This window comes from Alternaria ethzedia (genome assembly GCF_023757985.1).
Source record: "Alternaria ethzedia strain BMP 0044 chromosome Unknown scaffold_12, whole genome shotgun sequence".
Lineage (NCBI taxonomy): Eukaryota > Fungi > Ascomycota > Dothideomycetes > Pleosporales > Pleosporaceae > Alternaria > Alternaria ethzedia.
Window position 1 is genome coordinate 42,179 of NW_026056205.1, and position 17,617 is coordinate 59,795.

Consider the following 17,617-nt stretch of genomic DNA (forward strand, 5'->3'; position numbering starts at 1 on the left):
CCCGGGCGAGGTGCTTGTCGCTTCCGACTGCCTGGTGTCGCTAAGCGATCACCAGGGTTATAGGTATCTTCAACATGCGCTTGCACAGTGGCTGGCTGCACCATGGTCTCGTTCGCATCCATGACCTGAACGTGCTCTCTGAGCAAGGGCTGTCCCCCGTTGACGTAGTTATATATCGGTGCTAGGTCTGGTTGCGTCCGATCGAAGCCGAGCGGTGGCATGTGCAAGACACTGGGGTCTACGTAGAGAGGGCTCGCTGCGCCATATTGGTTCTGAATGAAACTGTTAGCAGGCTCTATGAGGAAGCGATTTGTGATCCTACCATGTGCGCGTGAATGCATTGGCATAAGGGCAGGCAGCAAAGCTGGCACAGCACGCCGTCGATGCCGGAGTAGGTTCCGTCCATGGGAGTGTCAGACACGATGAGGTCTGCAAACGGGTTTGACGCTTCCACCGAACCGGAGAGGACAGTAATAATTACTGTGAAGAGCAGCAGCGGGTACATGCTCCGGTGTGTATCTGGATGCCTAAGGACAGGAAGATGTGGGACCGACGAGAATGACGGAACTAGAGTGTGAGAACGTCAACAGTATGCAAAATCAGACTGTAACAAAGCTGGTACACTATGGTGAAGAGTAGCAACGCAGGTGAGAAAAAAGTAGAGAAGAGGGCGTAAGGTCAATCGCAGCCGATGCATGCTAAGGGCAGAGGACTGGGGAGGGAGGCCGGCTGCCTGAGGAGCCACAGGTCACGGGCAGGTGTGGCTATGTTGATGATGTAGGTGTCGAGCAGCATTCTGGCGGTTTCGCTGCGTCTTTCGCGGCGATTTGGTCAGGTTGTGGGGTTAGCAGCGACGAAAGTGCACTCTTGATGCGATGCGACGTGTAAATGTGGTTGTGACGAAGGGACGAGCGACGGCGCCGTGCAGCGATCAATCCGACGGGGTACCTGCGCCATACCATTTTGAGACTTGGTGAGGGGTTGTGCCCGGCTCAACTCCCTACACTCGTGACTTTGGTGCTGTGCAACTTATCGAAACGTTGTCGAACGCAAGACATGTGACTATCTGTCGATTTATCCAGAATTTAGCGCTGTGAATCAATAGCAACAGACACCTCGAGCTGAGGTTGACCGCAGACCTTCCGTCGAGTTCCGTCACGTGCACGTGCGTCATCGCGCGGGAACCTTGGAACGCGCGAAACTCACAGCTCTTGCCCGATGTATGTTCACCGCATCTTCCACCTCCTTTCACGCATCGTTTCGTTTCTTCTAGCTCGACAAGTGCTAGTATCTTCTTGTTGGTCTTGTCGCTTAGTGGCTCTCGTAGAGGCAGGCGGCAACCAAGTGCGCCCTCGTAATTATGAAAGACGTTGAATATCATCACTAAATGGAACAACATCTCAAGAAGGTTCAGATGGATTCCATGAGACTGAGGATGCGCACTCGATATATAACGGCGCGACACCTCCCAAGTCAGCCCTCAGCACAACACGCCACACGTCGTCAACGCAACAAGGCAACCACTGCAGCCGGTGTTGGTACTATTCATATCGCAGGTTGATGAGTCTCATCTGGCGTTTATCCCTTTTGGAAACTGGCAGCGGATACTGCATGCTTCGCGCACATCTCATGTCCAATCGTTCGTTGAGGCGTTCCACGATGTTCAAGAGGGGCGGCCTCTCAGGCAGCAGTCGAGACAATGTCCGTAAGCAAGGCTCGTCCAAAGGGCATCCTATTGTAACTCGGTGCTACCATGCCCGCCTGCTGCGCCTTTTATATGACTCACAGCCTATCATGCACTTGACCACTTTGGTAGGTACCTTGTTGAGTAGCTCACAGGTAGAGCTGGCATGCATGCGACCGCTGCCCCGCATTGCGAATCAGAGCTTCAGATGCGCCATTGCTTCATGAACCGACGCCTCTCGCAATCAGCTGCCTAGAAACCTGAGACTCACCCTTACAAGAATATGCTTTCTGTACGTGGCCGCAATTATGCGGCTTTAGATCTGGCTGCAAGCTACACGAAAGATCGTGGCCTCCCTTACGACAAAACCAAACATCCAACAGGTCTTGTGTCGTTTAGGAATGCGGAGAACGTAAGCAAGAGTCGAACAGCATTGCTGGAATACTTTGAGTATCAGAGCTAATGCACCGAATAGTTTCTCATGCGCAGAAAAGTGCTCGATTACGTGACGACCAAGGTTGGTCTTTCCACTTGAGCAAAAGGGTCTCACTTAACATATCGTGTAGTGCGTTCCTTCGTTTGAACTCGACACATTGACCTATCATGACGGCCCGTTCGGCTCTCAACGCTTACGACAAGCAATGGCTACCTTCATCAACAAGCGCTTCTTGCCCGCATCAGCTGTGGCGATGGATGAAATATCCTTTGTCAGTGGTGTGACGGCATTGAACGACATGTTGTCATTATGTCTGACCGATGGAGAGAATGAAGGTTTGCTCCTTGGCATGCCGATATATGGCTCTTTCAACCCAGATATGCGAAGCATGTCGAAGTGAGTCTCGACGTGTCAATAACTGCGTTCAGCAGCCACTGAACTTGGAACAGCTGCAAGTTGGTTTACACCCCATTCCATGGCGTGGATCAGTTCATTACCGGAGCGGTCGAATGTTACGAGCGCGCCCTTGAAGAAGCGGGCCGAAACGGAATTGACGTGAAGGCACTTGTCATTTCCAACCCGCACAATCCTCTTGGCGCGTACCATGTACCCTCGTAAAGGTTGTCGAACTGACTCATCTTTCCAGGGCAGTGCTATACTCACAAAGCTCTCGAGGCCATACTACGATTTTGTTCAAAGCATAAGATACATCTCATCAGCGATGAAATCTATGCTCAGTCAGTGTATCGAACGGATGAGTCTCATCCAGGCTTTACATCAGTACTCTCTGTAGACATGGCCGGCATCATTGATGATAAGCTTGTCCATGTAATGTACGGGATGTCGAAGGTCAGACCACTTTTGTGCGAAAAATGGTTGTTGTAACTGATGCGTTGATAGGACTTCGCCGCTGCTGGTCTGAGACTAGGATGTCTGGTCACCCGAAACGAAGAACTCGGTCAAGCTGTGCAATCTCTAGCGTAGGTCTGCTTGAGCACCCATGTACAGCTAAGAAGGCTAATACGTCTACTTGGCAGACGTTTCCACGGCGCATCACCAGTGACAGACGCTATAGCCACTACTATACTTGAGGACGACGAATGGCACAACCAATTTCTAGCCGAGAGTGCAAGGGTGCTGGGTGAACACCAAGAGCTTGTCACCAAGGGACTTGACAAAGCTGGAATTCGCTATTACAAGCAAGCGTAAGTACACCCCAGCGTTTTCGAGCTGTTGCATGGCAGGAGTCACTGACAGGACCATGTGACCTAGTAACGCTGGGTTTTTCCTCTGGATCGATCTCTCGGCGTGTTTACGGAGCGCGACGTGGCGGAGTGAAGATGAATTGAGACAGGCACTGTATGATCACGGCGTAGAGATGTCGGCCGGCCACGCATATCATGATGAAAAGCCAGGCAATTTCCGCTTTCTTTTCTCAATGGATAGAGATACTTTGGAAGAAGGTCTGAGAAGAGTTATTGGCTTCCACGAGACTCGTAGGCTAGACCGGTCTTGATTGGGGCTAGCAAATAAGCAATTATGATGCACAGGATAAATTGGCTCGGGGCTGGAGTAGTAGAATGTCAATGCAGGGACTTTGGACAATGTGCCTGATGTGACGTGAGACGCTCGTGACCGCGCGAAAAGGCGCCACGCGACTGTGGGTCCTTGCACGAGATCGTCCCGCCAGATCGGAATTCCAACAGGGGAAAGTGCGTCATCATTCCAGCCATCTAGCCTCAACCTTCACAAACAAGTCGCACCACGCCTGTCCCCATGTCACGATCGCGTTAACGACAACTAGGCATCAGAATGCCGCCCATCCTCTCCCGAAAGCGCTCGCGATCCGCCTCACCGCAAACAGAACCGCCACCGAAGCGTGCGCGCGCTCGCAAAGCTACTGCACCCACGCGCAAAGGCAAAGAGTCTGTCTTCGAAACCCTCGACGCACCGCCAAAGGCCAAGCTCACGCTGGCCCAGACCAAAGCCCTGTTGGAACAAGAAGATGATGACAGCGAGTTGTCAGAACCGGAGAGCAGCGAAGATGATTTCGAAGATGTTCCGCTGAACGGCGCAAGCAAGGGCAAAGGCAAGGGAAGGGCGACAGCTGGTGGTGATAGCGACGAGAGCGAAGCCGACGATTGGGAAGATGCGCTTGGTGCGCAGAATAACAATAAACCAGACCACGGTCCTGCACCCGTCATCACTGGCGACATCGCCCTCACCCTGTCCGCCGCGCCAAAGACCGCCTTCGACTCGAAATCGGAAGGACAAAAGGGCGCATCCAAGATACAGCGGCAAATACGAAATGTCACACATTGTATGCACGTACAGTGCCTGATGTACCACAATCTCATAAGAAACGCTTGGATACAAGACAAGGAAGTGCAGAAGATACTAGTGGAAGGCATGTCGGCCGGCTGCTGGCGCGAACTGGAGAGGTACTGGGATAACGCCGGAATCACAGACGGCCCTAGTCTTGTCGTTGTGCAGAGGGCGCCGAGTCCTCCACCCAAGCAGGTGACGAAAGACAAGAAGGGTACATGGAAGAACAGCGGAAAGAACGGCGTCAAAGTGTACGAAAGCCCGCACAAGCGATCATCTGCTCGCGAAGACAAGAAGAAAGCTCCCGTAAGCAAGGGCAAGGGCAAGGGCGATGCCAAAGGCGCCAAGAAGGGTCGCGATTGGAACGCGACATCTGAACCACTCGAGCCGAAAGCCCCAAACATGTCAGCTGGGGATCCTCTACTTCGCCTCCTCAAGTATCTCTCTGCTTATTGGAAGTCCAAGTTCCAAATCACAACTCCGAGCCTACGCAAACGCGGCTACCTCTCGCCATCGACGCTAGAAGCCGAGATCAATACCTGGAGGGAGGACCCCGATCATCCCGATACTTTTGGCGAGCGAGTGGAGAACTTAGAAGCATTTCGCGACAGAGCTCGTAAATGTGAGGGGAGCAGGGACTTGGGAGAGCAATTGTTCACCGCTTTAGTACGAGGGCTCGGCATCGAGGCCCGCATGGTAGTCAGTCTACAGCCAATTGGTTATGGCTGGAATCAGAGCGAAGAAGGAACGCCTAGGAATCTGGAAAAACTGAAGGATGCAAAACCTGCCGACAATAACACGCCTTCGAAATCAACAACCACAAATGGCAAAGCAAAACCTCCCGCCGCTACGAATAAGGGTGGTAAAATGGCCGAAGTTGACCCGGATGATAGCAGCGATCTGAGCAGTGTCATATCTATCTCTTCGGGATCCGAAGATGAGCGGCCTGTTAAGAAAACGCCAAAGTCACGCAACGTCCGCGATGAACTGCCATTTCCGACCTACTGGACAGAGGCCATTTCTCATCTCACCCATACACCTATAGCAGTTTCGCCGCTTCCCAAGGCAATAATCGCGAGTGCGGCGTCTTTAGACAAGTTCTCTGAGTTCTACGCTCGCGGTGGAACGGCCGACAGGGCGAGGCAGGTATCGGCCTACTTCATCGCTTTCTCGTCTGACGGCACAGCAAAGGATGTCACTGTAAGATATGTACCCAAGTGGCCTGGTCGGACAAGGGGTGTCCGCATGCCTATTGAGAAGATACCCATACACAACAAACGCGGCAAGGTCAAACGGTGGGAAGAGTGGGACTGGGTGAAGTCGCAAATGCGCCCCTATGCACGACCTCACGACAAGCGTCAGCCATGGGATGAAGTTGAAGATGAAGGTGATCTTGTCTTGGTAGAACCAGAAAAGAAGAAGGAAATGCACGAAGGCGGAAAGGAGACGCTACAGGGCTATAAGACCTCCACTGAATACGTGCTCGAGCGCCACCTGCGTCGCGAGGAGGCACTCATACCCGGCGCCAAGATCGTTCGACATTTCACCTTCGGCACAAGCGGCAACGAGAAAACCGAGCCGGTATATCTGCGAAAGGACGTTGTAAACTGTAAGACCCAAGAATCCTGGCACAAAGAAGGCCGAGAGGTACGTGAGGGTGAACAGCCCCTCAAGCTCGTACCCAGGCGGGCTGTTACGGTAACACGTAAACGCGAAATGGAAGAGCAGGAACGTCTTGAAGGTGAGAAAGTGAAACAAGGTCTCTTCTCTAAAGCGCAGACGGACTGGATCATTCCTGATCCTATTGTTGACGGCAAAATCCCGCGTAACTCATACGGAAACATTGACGTTTATGTGCCCACGATGGTGCCGAAAGGCGCTGTTCACGTTCCACTCAGGGGTACGGCGCGCATATGTCGCAAACTTAACATAGACCACGCGGAAGCGTGTACCGGGTTCGAGTTTGGAAAGCAACGCGCTGTGCCTGTAATAACCGGTGTTGTGATTGCACAGGAGCACGAGGATATGCTCATTGATGCTTGGGAAGTTGAAGAGGCAGAAAAACAGCGGAAAGAGAGAGAAAAGAGGGAGAAGTTCCTATTGGGACTTTGGAGAAAGTTTGCGAGTGGACTGAGAATCGTGGAAAGAATGCGAGAAGAGTACGGTGAGGATGTCGAATTGCCAGCGAAGGAAAAGGTGGTGTCACCCGAAGAAGATGGTGGGGAAAAGAAATCGCAATGGGAAGTGTTTCAGAACCATACCGATTTCGAGGGCGGTTTCATGCGCGGCGATGGCGCTGATTCTGGCGGTGGCTTCGTACCTGAACGGACGCACCAGAGTACACAACACGACGATGACATGGCTGGTGGTTTCTCACCAGCAAGTCAAGACGACCCTGAGCACGGGGATCTAACCATTGAACACGGCGAAAAGAAAGACATGTCACGCGCGCCTATGGCGGAAAGTACGTATCGCACACCGATCTCCCTCACGCAGGCGCTTCAGCAGCCGCCCAGCGAATCTAGCGAGCGTCCTGACGAAGATGCGGACGAGGATATGGACGCACCTGAACCTCCAGAAGACGAATACAGCGACGAAGAAGACGAAGAGGATGTGCCTCAACCAAAGTCCACTCGTCGCAAGTCGACCACCACATCTTCAGCTCGTGGTCGTGGACGTCCACGTGGTCGCGGAGCCAAAGCCCTGACAGCGTCCACGCGAAAACGTAAGTCTACGTTCATAGAATCAGGGTCTGACAACGACACACCCTCTGGCGCTCCTTCCGACCCACCAACACCACCGCCATCTACGCGTTCAGCGCCGAGGCGTAAGGCAGCCAGGAAAAGTGACGCACAAGTCAAGAGCCACTTCTTTGCCGAAGGAAGCGATGGTGAGACGGATATGACGGATATGACTGAGCGGAACTCGCCAAGGAAGAAGACGGCTGCGACACGAGGACGCGGGAGTGGCAAAGGCAGAGGGAGTGGACGGGGAAGAGGTAGAGCGGGGAAAGCCAAGTAGCAATACGAGAGTAGGGTATTGACACTGAGGCAGACGTGCAAAATCACTCGAGCTAATCTTGAAGATACGGTCAGAGGGCATGAATTCTGTCAGCCTACACTACCTAGGTAGGGCTAGGCCAGTGAGACAGATCTCACGATCCGCCTGTGCCAGTGCGCTTACCTCATCCGATAGCGTGGCGGAGCCCCGATCCGACTACCACATTACATCATCTCTTCCCCAGATTCCTCCCACATGCGCAAAACTCCCGAAACTCAAAAGCGCAAAAATGCGAAAAACTTCAGCGTCAAAAAATCAATAGCAACTAAGTATTGCCGCATCCAGAAGGCACTCGCGAGTCGACGCCATGCATGCAGCTCTGTTTTTAGAACAGCCCAGCGTCGCTAGGTGCGCCTGGGCAAGTCTTGGTTCCGCCGCTGCATCCTCCCGAATCTTGGCAAACTTCTGTACCCGACTTTGCCCCCTAACTCCCTCGCCCGAACAGTCAGCTTGTTGAAGCCAAGGTGCGCCGTCGCACAGCTGGGAATTGCTTCTTTATCGCCGTTCTTATCGCGCTGGGAGCCCTCCTACACCCGGTCCCTACATGAATGACAGCATGACAGCGGCGGCAATTCGATGGTCCGGCAGTGCTAACAGTGTTAGCGATGCGTTGTTGGGGTTTGCCTGCAGCACTGTTATCCCAATCGTACGCCAGAGTACGGTAGCCATGCTCTGGGCGCGGCCCATGTGGGAATCTCCCCCAACATCCCGAGTGCCACGCCCGCCGTCTCCTTCGTATTCGTTCTGAGGTGTGCCGGCGCGAGCGCCTCTTGGCTATAATGCGCGATGTTTGATCTGCGATACCTAGCTCGCACGCTCATTAGTTGCCAGAAACGTCATGCTCTCCGGTCTTTTTCTATCGATGCGTCGAGATGTGTGCATGGGGTTGGCGTTTATAAGTATATTGCTGCTGCTGTTGTTTTATTTTATTGCGCCCCGTCCCTACACCGGCCTTTATCAGTCTCTCACTTTGCCAATCTTTTCCTTTGGCAGCTGTCACTCGCTTTGAAGACTTTGACTTTGGTCTTATTGTTAATTATCTAATTTTTGGGAAAGATGCGCTTCTCCGAGTTCCTTACCGTCGGTGTTGTGGCGCCTCTTGTGGCTGCTCATGGTGGAGTCCCAGGGGCACCCAAGATGTTTGGCCTACCGAGAGACTTGCAAGCCGACTTTAAACCTCCTGTCGCTGCTCGCGTGCTTCGACACCCCGCTCAGCCAAGGGATGGCATGTTGGAAACCCGCCAAGGTGGTCAGAACGGCCGTTGCGGACCCAGCTTCGCCAACGCCAAGTGCGCTGCGGGCTACTGCTGCTCAGGTGCCGTATGTTGATCTTAGATCTTGAACTGTTACAATAGCTGACTCGCTCTAGGGATACTGCGGAACGACCAAAGATCACTGCCAAGCTCCTGACTGCTTGATTGACTTTGGCCCGGCTTGCGACGCCAACAAGACACCTGGTGGAGCCAGCACACGCAACGACCCCCGTCCTCAGAGGGGCAGCGTCGCATACGGAGGTGGTGGTGTCTACGCCTGCAAGAAGGCTGGCACTGTCGCCATTACCTACGATGACGGGTAGGCTCATTCACAACCCCACGTATTGATAGCACGACTAATTAGCATCCAGCCCATACATCTACACCGACCGCGTCCTCGACCAGTTCGCCACATATGGCTTCAAGGCCACATTCTTCGTCACGGGAATCAACCTCGGAAAAGGCGCAATCGACAGCACAGCGCAGTGGTCCAACGTGATCAAGCGTATGGTTGCCGAAGGTCACCAAGTCGCATCCCACACATGGTCTCACCAGGATCTTAGCCAAATCACCGATGCGCAGCGCTACGACCAGATGGTCAAGAACGAAATGGCCATTCGCAACATTATCGGAAAGTACCCCACATACATGCGTCCTCCTTACTCGTCTTGCAACGACGCTTGCCAGGCAGTGATGAAGAACTTGGGATACGTAGTCAGCTACTTCGACTTGGACACGGATGACTACAACCAGCTATCCAACATCCAGGTTGCCAAGAACAACTTCAAGAACAAGATTGATACCACCGTTGGTGGTCCCGCCTCAGGTCACCGCCTCGCTATCGCCCACGACATCCATGAGCAGACTGCTCTCAATCTTACTGGTTACATGCTCGAGTACCTCAAGTCAAAGGGCTACCGCGGTGTCACCATGGGCGAGTGCATGGGTGAGCCCGAGGCGAACTGGTACCGTACTGCCACCTCCGGCGGCTCTACTACCCCTCCTACCTCCGGCGGCGGTGGCAGCGGCAGTGGTACTGCTGTTTCCACTGACGGATCTTGCGGCTCAGGCAAGGGAACGTGTGCTGGATCTACCTTTGGCAACTGCTGCTCTCAATACGGCTGGTGCGGATCATCCACTGATCACTGCAGCGCTGGCTGCAACTCTGCCTTCGGAACCTGCACTGGCACTGGTGGCAGCGGTGGCGGCTCAACCACCCCCGCCCCGACCAAGAAGGTGTCTACTGATGGCACTTGCGGAACTCAGGGTGGTGCTACTTGCGCTGGTTCAACATTCGGTAACTGCTGCTCGCAGTATGGATGGTGCGGATCTACTTCAGGCCACTGTGGTTCTGGATGCCAGAGCGGATCCGGCACTTGCAACTAGAACTTCGTTCATGAGAGGAGCATTTAGACCTCACTCGTGTAGAAGCGATGCTCATAACGCAGCTCTATATGCGTGTTAATATATGAAAATAATACAAACAAATACACATACTCTTACAACTCCTGACGTCTGCGCAACTGTGATCATTTTGAGGAATGATAACATATAGTCAATTCGGAATAGTATCCGGAACGTGGTCGAGATATGTGAAGATGGCGAAATGCACTTCGCAGCGCACTCTTGAAGTGTTCGCATATTTCACCGACTACATCGTCGTGGCTATTGCAGCAATGGAATTCAAGAGACTGATCACAGGTAGTCTATGAAGAGCAATGTCTACATCTTTTCCGCAACAGACTTGTAAAGACCTCTTCGTACGCACTATAGCAAAAGTGCAGCGAAGAATTACCACCCATCCATACCATCAAGCACTTATTTTGACTATCTAAGTCCCCGACTACTCCTATCGGATACCATGGCGTTAGCGGTACTTCCAGCGATCATCGTCAGTTTTGTAATCGTCGTGGCATCGCTCGGTACATTCTACATTTACAGGGCATACAGGCGCGTGCGCTATGCAGTCCACGATGTGGAGCGCAGCCGCCATATCGAAATCGCCGGTCTCTCGCAACAGCGGCCCACCGAACTACGTGATCTCGAAGGTCCGCGCAAACAATATCATAGCGGTCAGTGGTACGGCTCCGAGGGTGTAGTTCCCACACACGTCGCGCCGGCCGCAAAACCACTGCCACATCCTCCGGGAATTGAGTACTCAGGAGGTGAGGGGCTTGTCAGACCTCCTGGGCGAGTCTTTCTGTCCACTGAGGTACAGCAACCCGAGCTACTCTCTCCAAAGCCTGTGCGCACGGTGACCAAAAGGCCGAAGATAGAGCCTGCGAGTACTGCATATGACTCAGATCAAACAGCAGCGTCAGAGATATGGAACAAGATCGAGAAGGGCGAGCTAGAACCGTCACGGCGTAAGGCGCAGAAGAAATCACCAAAGAAACCGAATGCACCAATACCCGAAGTACTCCGAGATCCTTCAGAGTTTGAACGCGACACCATGACAGATATCGATATCGATAGTAGCACCAAAGAATGGGCAAAGCCCAATCGCCCCGCGCTGCCATTCACACCACGCTCAAATAAACGCGAGTCGTCTGACAGCATGGCTACGATTGTCGAGACCAATAACGCGAATATTGAACGCCCCCAGTCATACGTCAAGCGTAAACAAAGCATTGGCACAGGAGCGATCAAGCCGACTGAACCGCTAGATCGAGCTGCAGAGGCGCGTCGCCAGATGGCGGAAAGGAAGAAGCAAATGGTGGAAAGACAGAAGCAAGAGGAAGCTGATCGTCTAGCAGAGGAACAAAGGCTGGTAGACGAACAAAAGCAGCGCGCAGCTGAACAACAGAGACTAGCTGAAGAGAAGCAGCGACAGGAAAACGAGGAAAAGGCCCGCTCACTGGCACAAGTTTCCGATGACGAAGATATCGATCTGGACGATAAGAGGCCCTCTGACTCTCAAAGACCGCGCACTCGCCGGAGATCCGACTCTTCCTCCAAGTCGAAGCGTGAGCGCAAGAGTCGTGAAACGTTGCTCACAAGAACTCCCAAGCGAGCGTATACCTTCGCGAACGACGCTTCCGATGGTATCGACAACCCCAACACGGACGAAAAGACCAGTAGCAACAGTAAAGGAAGCTCTAGGAGCATGAGTATGAATGATCAGGCAAGGCCAGACTTCAACGCGACCATGCCGTCAATTGCCGAGGGAGCCCATGTCGACCCTTTCTCTGACAACGCAGCAAGACGGTCGTACGGCTCCATCAAGAAATCTGTTTCGTCAATGTACTCTCCCGATCACATTTCATTAAACGATGGCGAAGGAAACTACACCTCGAGGCCTGCCGACTACAAACGTAGGGCCGCGCCTGAAGACACACTGGAGAACCCGTTTGCCTCTGACAACGACCCCCAAGACCCCTTTGCGACAGCGCAGAGATCATCGGCTGCGTCAAGCAACGACAGTCGAGTGTCATTCTCGCAAGTACAGCGAAGATCGAACGCCTCCAGCAATGAGAGCAGAAACAGCTCAGGTACAAATTATCCCAAACGCAGCGACAGTAAAGCTAGCGCAAAGAATCGCGCTTCTGTGGATAGCCAAAGCAGTCAGCAGTCGGCCCGCGGCCGTGAAAAACCTGAACGAAAGCCATCTGTCGCATCCCGTGCATTCAGCAAGATCAGTCGTAAGTCTTCATCTTCGGACAAGAAAAAGGAAAGGGACTCCGCGAGCTCGACACAATCTCGGGAAAATGAAGGGCCAGGATTGCGGGGTGGAGGAAAGATGTACGTGGAGGAGCCGGAAGAGCTGTCATCGTCAGAGGATGAGCATGAAGACAGAACCAAGCAAGAGCATAAGGTGAAGAACGGGGTGGAGATGCGCGGCGGTTCAGGAGAAAAGGACGAGAGCGAGAGTGAGGTTGAGGTTGAGACGGAGCACGAAGACGAAAGCGACGCTGCCGAGCTCGGAAGTTCGGAGGACGAACATTCGGATGCGAGCTCGAGCGATGAGGACGAGATCGCGAGCGAGAAACACGACTCCTCCGAAGACGATGATGACGCGTCGGAGGATGGGGGTTCGGAGTACGAAATCTCTGATGCTGGCACTTCCGACGCCATTACTTCGGATGACGAATCTGAGGAGGAGGTCTCGGATGATGAGCACGGCCAGGTACTGAAGAAACCGATTGAGGTCGTGGGTGTCCAAGCTATGAAGGTGGGCAGGGTCAAGGCGTGATGCATCGATGGCCGTATTTTCCTTTCGGGGTTCCGCAGGCGTGACTCTCTCTTGCGCTCTTCGCACATATCTGTATTTTACTTGTAGTCATGATAATGGCTGATACCTGTGTTTAATTCATTGTTCATGTAAAAACAGCATCCATTACCTCGCCTCCTACTCTTGATAGGAGAGAAGATGCACACATGAGCTAATGATCTAAAGGATACTCGCACCTCATACAAGAAAAAAACTAAACAGGCCTACAGACTACATTAAGACTAAAACCTACAAAGTAGGTAAACTAACAGCAACGTAGGCTCTAGGGTGTTTAGTTTTTTCCTAGATTGGCGTGCTCGTGGCGACTGAATTGCTTCATATTGCTCATATTGCACGACCTCATGTGCTATCTCTAGACACGCTCGTCCAGTCCCCAATCCCCTCATCATAGATCAAACGAAAGTACACTGTCACATTCAAGACGACTCATGCAAGAGGACAATGCAATATATTCCCAGAATGCCCATACCCATGCTACCAAATGCTAAATCGACCTGGTATCCCCAATCTTGCCCAATCCAGCCAAAAGCAAACGCCTGAAATGGAGACATCACAGCCTATCCCAAGAAAAAGTCAATCGTACATCATGAGGTAGTGCCTAGATCATGACATACAACGCCCGCCCGCCAACCGAAAAGAAAACGCTCATGTACCAATGACCCGGAAAATCGCTAACAAAACAAGGGAAGAAGGAAGGAAGGAAGGAGTTGAGAAGGAACGAATACACACATGAGGATTAAAAATAATACTAAAGACTCTGGTATAAAAACAAGGCTTAAAGCGAATGCATGTTGATGGAAAGGAATAGAAAGAAAAGGTTAACGAAGGGTCTCAATATCAAACTTTTGGTCCTTGCGAACCGTGACCTGTGGTCTTCTTCTGCTTCTGCTTCTGATGCTCGCGTGTGTAATCAATGGTTTGGTCAAAGAAAATGGAGTGAGTGAGGTAGTCGGAGAGATCGTTTGATGCTTGTTTAGCGTCATCGTCATCGTCGTCTTCGGCTGGTGATAGGTAATCGTCGTACGAGGGATCTTTCGCTCGCTTATTCGATAGCTTATCCTTGGATGACGAACTGATGGTATGTGATTTCTTGGAGGTGTGTTTGGCGTCGGTCGAAACAATATCCATAGAGTCAACAGCTTTTGGCCCTGCGTACGGACTGCGTCTACTAGGCGCTCGAATGGTAGTGTTTGAGTTCTTCTCTTCTAGAGCTTTGTCTTGGACGTCTTCAACGCTCAGCACGTTTGCCGGTCCAACGCTCGGTATTGGCGGAGGTGGCATCGATGCGCGCGCCTGCTTCTGCTTATCCTGTTTGCGTGGGGATGCCGGGATGGTGAATATGGGAATGGGCTCCGGCTTGATCTGCAACTCGGCTGCCCGCACGCCGTCACCAAACTTGGGGGCTCCTTTCTCATCCCAGAGTCGCTCGTCGATCCTTGCCTCATCTTCACTAGTGAAGTTCAGGTCCTTGATGCTCTCGTCAAGACTGTGGCGTATCCGCTCGCTTTCAGACGATACCCGCTCGGAATCTCCGAAGCCTGAATCTTGATGCATTGGCATACGGTACCCTTGCGCTATTGAGAAGCCCGTGCCAACTCTGCGTGAAGGTTCTGGACGATCGAAAACAAAGGAGCCGGTGCTGACGCGCGACGGGGGGGAAGTATTGGAGGCGGAAGAGTCCATAGCAACGTCGTATTCCAGGTTGGTGAGCACCCCAGAGGCAGGAATCTGGAATTTTCGACCTTCTTCGTAGCCCGGCGAGGCATCTGAATCTAAGTATTCTTGATCTGGATGTGTCTGTGCCAGTTCGTGTACGCGAGTGCTAAAGGAGGCCTTGTTGCCAAACTCTCGATGATCCTGATCAGACGATCCTTGTGCGCTGCTTCGCATAGAGTGTGGCTGAAGTCCACCAACAAACGACACGCTCAGCGGAGTGTCATCGGCCGGCCTGCCCCCAAGAAATGAACTCTCCATCTCGTTTGGTGGACTTGTGATACAAATGTCTTTCGGCTCTTGCGTGACAAAGTCATGGACGTCAAGGTCGGCGCATCCTCGCTGAACAAGCTTGGTATCGCCGTCAACGTAGATCTGCTCCCACCTCGTTTCTCTACTAGCTGGCAGGCTTGCAAGCTCATTCTCGAGCTCTGAGTCGTCGAGCGACATCACGGACCGGTGGCCGGGATACGGCGAGTATTCGCTTCGTCTGTTTCTCTCGCTGATGCTCAAGGGGCCAGGAGACCGTCCACGGTCGGAGCGGTTGTCGGGAATGATGTATGAGCCAGAGGATGCGGGGTATTCTGTGCGCGGTATGTTGATTTCCTCGAATGACGACTGCTGTCTGGAGTGGCGGCGGTGTTTGGATATATCCTCGAGGTCGACTGCCGTCCTGGGGTCGATGTACTCCTTGTCACTTCGATGTGTAGAAACACTGCTTCTTATGGCAGCCTTGGGCTTGAAGTCCCGGTCTAGTATATCGTCAGGGAATTTCTGGAGCAGGCTTGCTGCTGACGGTCTCCCTTGGGGGGAGTCGCTGAGCAGGGCTCTGATAATATCGCGGAAGTACACCGGTACATCTGTATTTGGTCGATCGAGGGTGCGCGTTAGTGGTCGCTGTTGGCGCTCCGGCTCGTCTTGCAATTCGGCCAGCGCCCACAATACCATGCCCAGTTGAAAGAGATCTGACTTGACGCCGATGTATATTGTTACACGCTGTCCGCTTTCGACCAGCCTAGCCAGCTCAGGTGACTCCCAGCCGACAGGGCAACCGCGACGGTTGATATCGATGATCTTGGCGTTGTCGTCGTTGTCTATGACAATGTTTGAGAGGGTGAAGTCGCCTTGCACAAATCCAGCTTCATGAATCTCGGACAGACCCTCGACGATTTGTCGTGCCCACCGCTCGCGGCGTTCCCAAGTGAGTTGGCCCATGGGCTTGTATTGGCTTGTGGGCTTGAAGTCGTAGATGACGTCCACCAGCGCGCCCAGCTCGGCATAGCTAATGAGTAGCCCTTTGATGAGCTCGTTCTGCTCATCGACTATGACGCCTTCGAATCTGATGACTGACTTGGATTCTTGCAGGCTGACGAGAGCGTTGATCTCATATAAAAACTCCTCGACCGCGTCTGGACCCGGGATCTCCTTCTTAATGTACGTATTGTTGTTGACGGAGACCTTGTATACGAAGCCTGAGATATGAGAGTCGAAAGAGATGGCGCTCTCTCGGAAGCGCTTGCAGTCGAGGTGTTCGATGGCTGACGTGGGCGGGTACGGGATAGCCTCGTTAATATCCTCGGTGACGTGTACATGGAGACGACCGTCGGCAGTTTCGAGCTTGAGGTTTGTAACGGTGTCGTAGAATTGGATATCGGGTAGGGAGTCGCGGATGGCTTCGTAGATGCGCTTGCTCTTGTCGCGTTGGTAGTGCATCGTCTTGAGATCCGCCTCGAGTGAGTCGGCCTCGAGATGGCGGTAGTCGCACGATACTGTAACTCGCCTCCATTTGGTGGGCTCCTCGGCGAAGGTGACGAAGAACTTCTCGCGGTCCGACAGGTCGCGGAAGTGCATGCTGAGGTTGAGGATCCACTTTGCTTCGAGCTCCTCCTGCAACCGTACATCGTCGATATCTGAGCCTGAGTGATGGGAGCCGCGGTCCGAAAAGGCGTCTGCTACTTCCACTGGCGGGAGTTGTGGAGGGCCCTCGATCGTAGACATTTCGCCGGCCGACATGTAGTCTTCGGGTTCTTCAATGCCATAGTCGACCTGGCGCGCGCCTGCTGGTATGTTGGAGTCGGGACCGCCGCCAATGGTGCGCTCTATACTGGGAAATGACTCCATTTCTGGCAATGACTCCTTCTCTTTCTCGCTATGACTCTCGTGCGGACTCAGCACGTCTGGAGCGGACATGGATGGGACCGACATGGGCGGGGGCGAGGGGTTTCGCTTCGAGGGCACGGAGCTCTTGCGGTCTTCCGAGACAGCTCTTCGATGTTCCGTCTCGGGCACCTCGAGCAGCTTGTCTCTCTTCTCGCTCTGCATTCGCTTGAAGGTCAGGGGCCTCGGCAGACCTGGGATGACTTTCCTGCTGCCTCTCCGCCCCAGCAGTCCGCCGCTCGAATGCGGCCGCGTGATCTCCTTGCTGTCCTTGTTCTCTTTGCTCTCCTTGGTCACGCTCTCGGACATCCTGGGCTTGGTGGGCGAGGGCGGCGGCGTGTGCTCGTCCTTCTTCAGCCAGGAGCCGATCTTCTGGAAGTTGAGGCGGTCCCACATGCTCCTATGCTCGCCCACTTCGGTGCGCGCGCGCTGGCGGCTGCGACTCCTGCTCGAGTCGCCATTGTCGGCCGATAGCAGCGGCATCTCTTATCCCCCTCTGCCAGCCTTCGGGCGTGACGTTGGCGGGCGGGCGCGCTGCGGGGAGGTTCCTGGTCGGGGTGGTTCGATACGGGTCGACTGGATTGGTGCTATCGATTTGGCGCCGACTGCATGCTGTGTCGCGGTCCTGTGTAACGGTGGCTGTCTGCGTCCATGGATCTACGTGATGCTCCGTGCCACGCCACCTGCTCGCTGCGGATTCGAGGGCTGCAGATTCTGCACGACAATCTCCGTGCTAATGACGAAAATACCGCGGTCGT

General features: G+C 53.4%; 4 protein-coding genes across 4 annotated transcripts; 3 read left to right on the plus strand and 1 right to left on the minus strand.

Annotated features, from left to right (window-relative positions):
• Positions 1 to 2,960: 2,960 nt before the first annotated feature.
• Positions 2,961 to 7,466, plus strand: J4E87_005572 (uncharacterized protein; the record flags this gene model as incomplete). The annotated part of the gene is given in 7 exon segments (XM_049377182.1): positions 2,961 to 2,969; positions 3,021 to 3,100; positions 3,158 to 3,325; positions 3,932 to 6,092; positions 6,111 to 6,345; positions 6,379 to 7,170; positions 7,189 to 7,466. The coding sequence occupies 7 exon segments, from the start codon at positions 2,961 to 2,963 to the stop codon at positions 7,464 to 7,466; spliced, it is 3,723 nt and encodes a 1,240-aa protein (XP_049232808.1).
• A 1,095-nt stretch (positions 7,467 to 8,561) lies between these two features.
• On the plus strand, positions 8,562 to 10,144 carry J4E87_005573 (uncharacterized protein; the record flags this gene model as incomplete). The annotated part of the gene is made up of 3 exons (XM_049377183.1): positions 8,562 to 8,825; positions 8,875 to 9,077; positions 9,130 to 10,144. The coding sequence occupies 3 exons, from the start codon at positions 8,562 to 8,564 to the stop codon at positions 10,142 to 10,144; spliced, it is 1,482 nt and encodes a 493-aa protein (XP_049232809.1).
• Positions 10,145 to 10,619: 475 nt separating this feature from the next.
• On the plus strand, positions 10,620 to 12,950 carry J4E87_005574 (uncharacterized protein; the record flags this gene model as incomplete). The annotated part of the gene is made up of 2 exons (XM_049377184.1): positions 10,620 to 10,624; positions 10,700 to 12,950. The coding sequence occupies 2 exons, from the start codon at positions 10,620 to 10,622 to the stop codon at positions 12,948 to 12,950; spliced, it is 2,256 nt and encodes a 751-aa protein (XP_049232810.1).
• Positions 12,951 to 13,826: 876 nt separating this feature from the next.
• J4E87_005575 (uncharacterized protein) lies at positions 13,827 to 17,342 on the minus strand (the record flags this gene model as incomplete). The annotated part of the gene is made up of 1 exon (XM_049377185.1): positions 13,827 to 17,342. One exon carries the CDS (start codon positions 17,340 to 17,342, stop codon positions 13,827 to 13,829), a length of 3,516 nt encoding a protein of 1,171 aa, XP_049232811.1.
• Between the last annotated feature and the right edge of the window lie 275 nt (positions 17,343 to 17,617).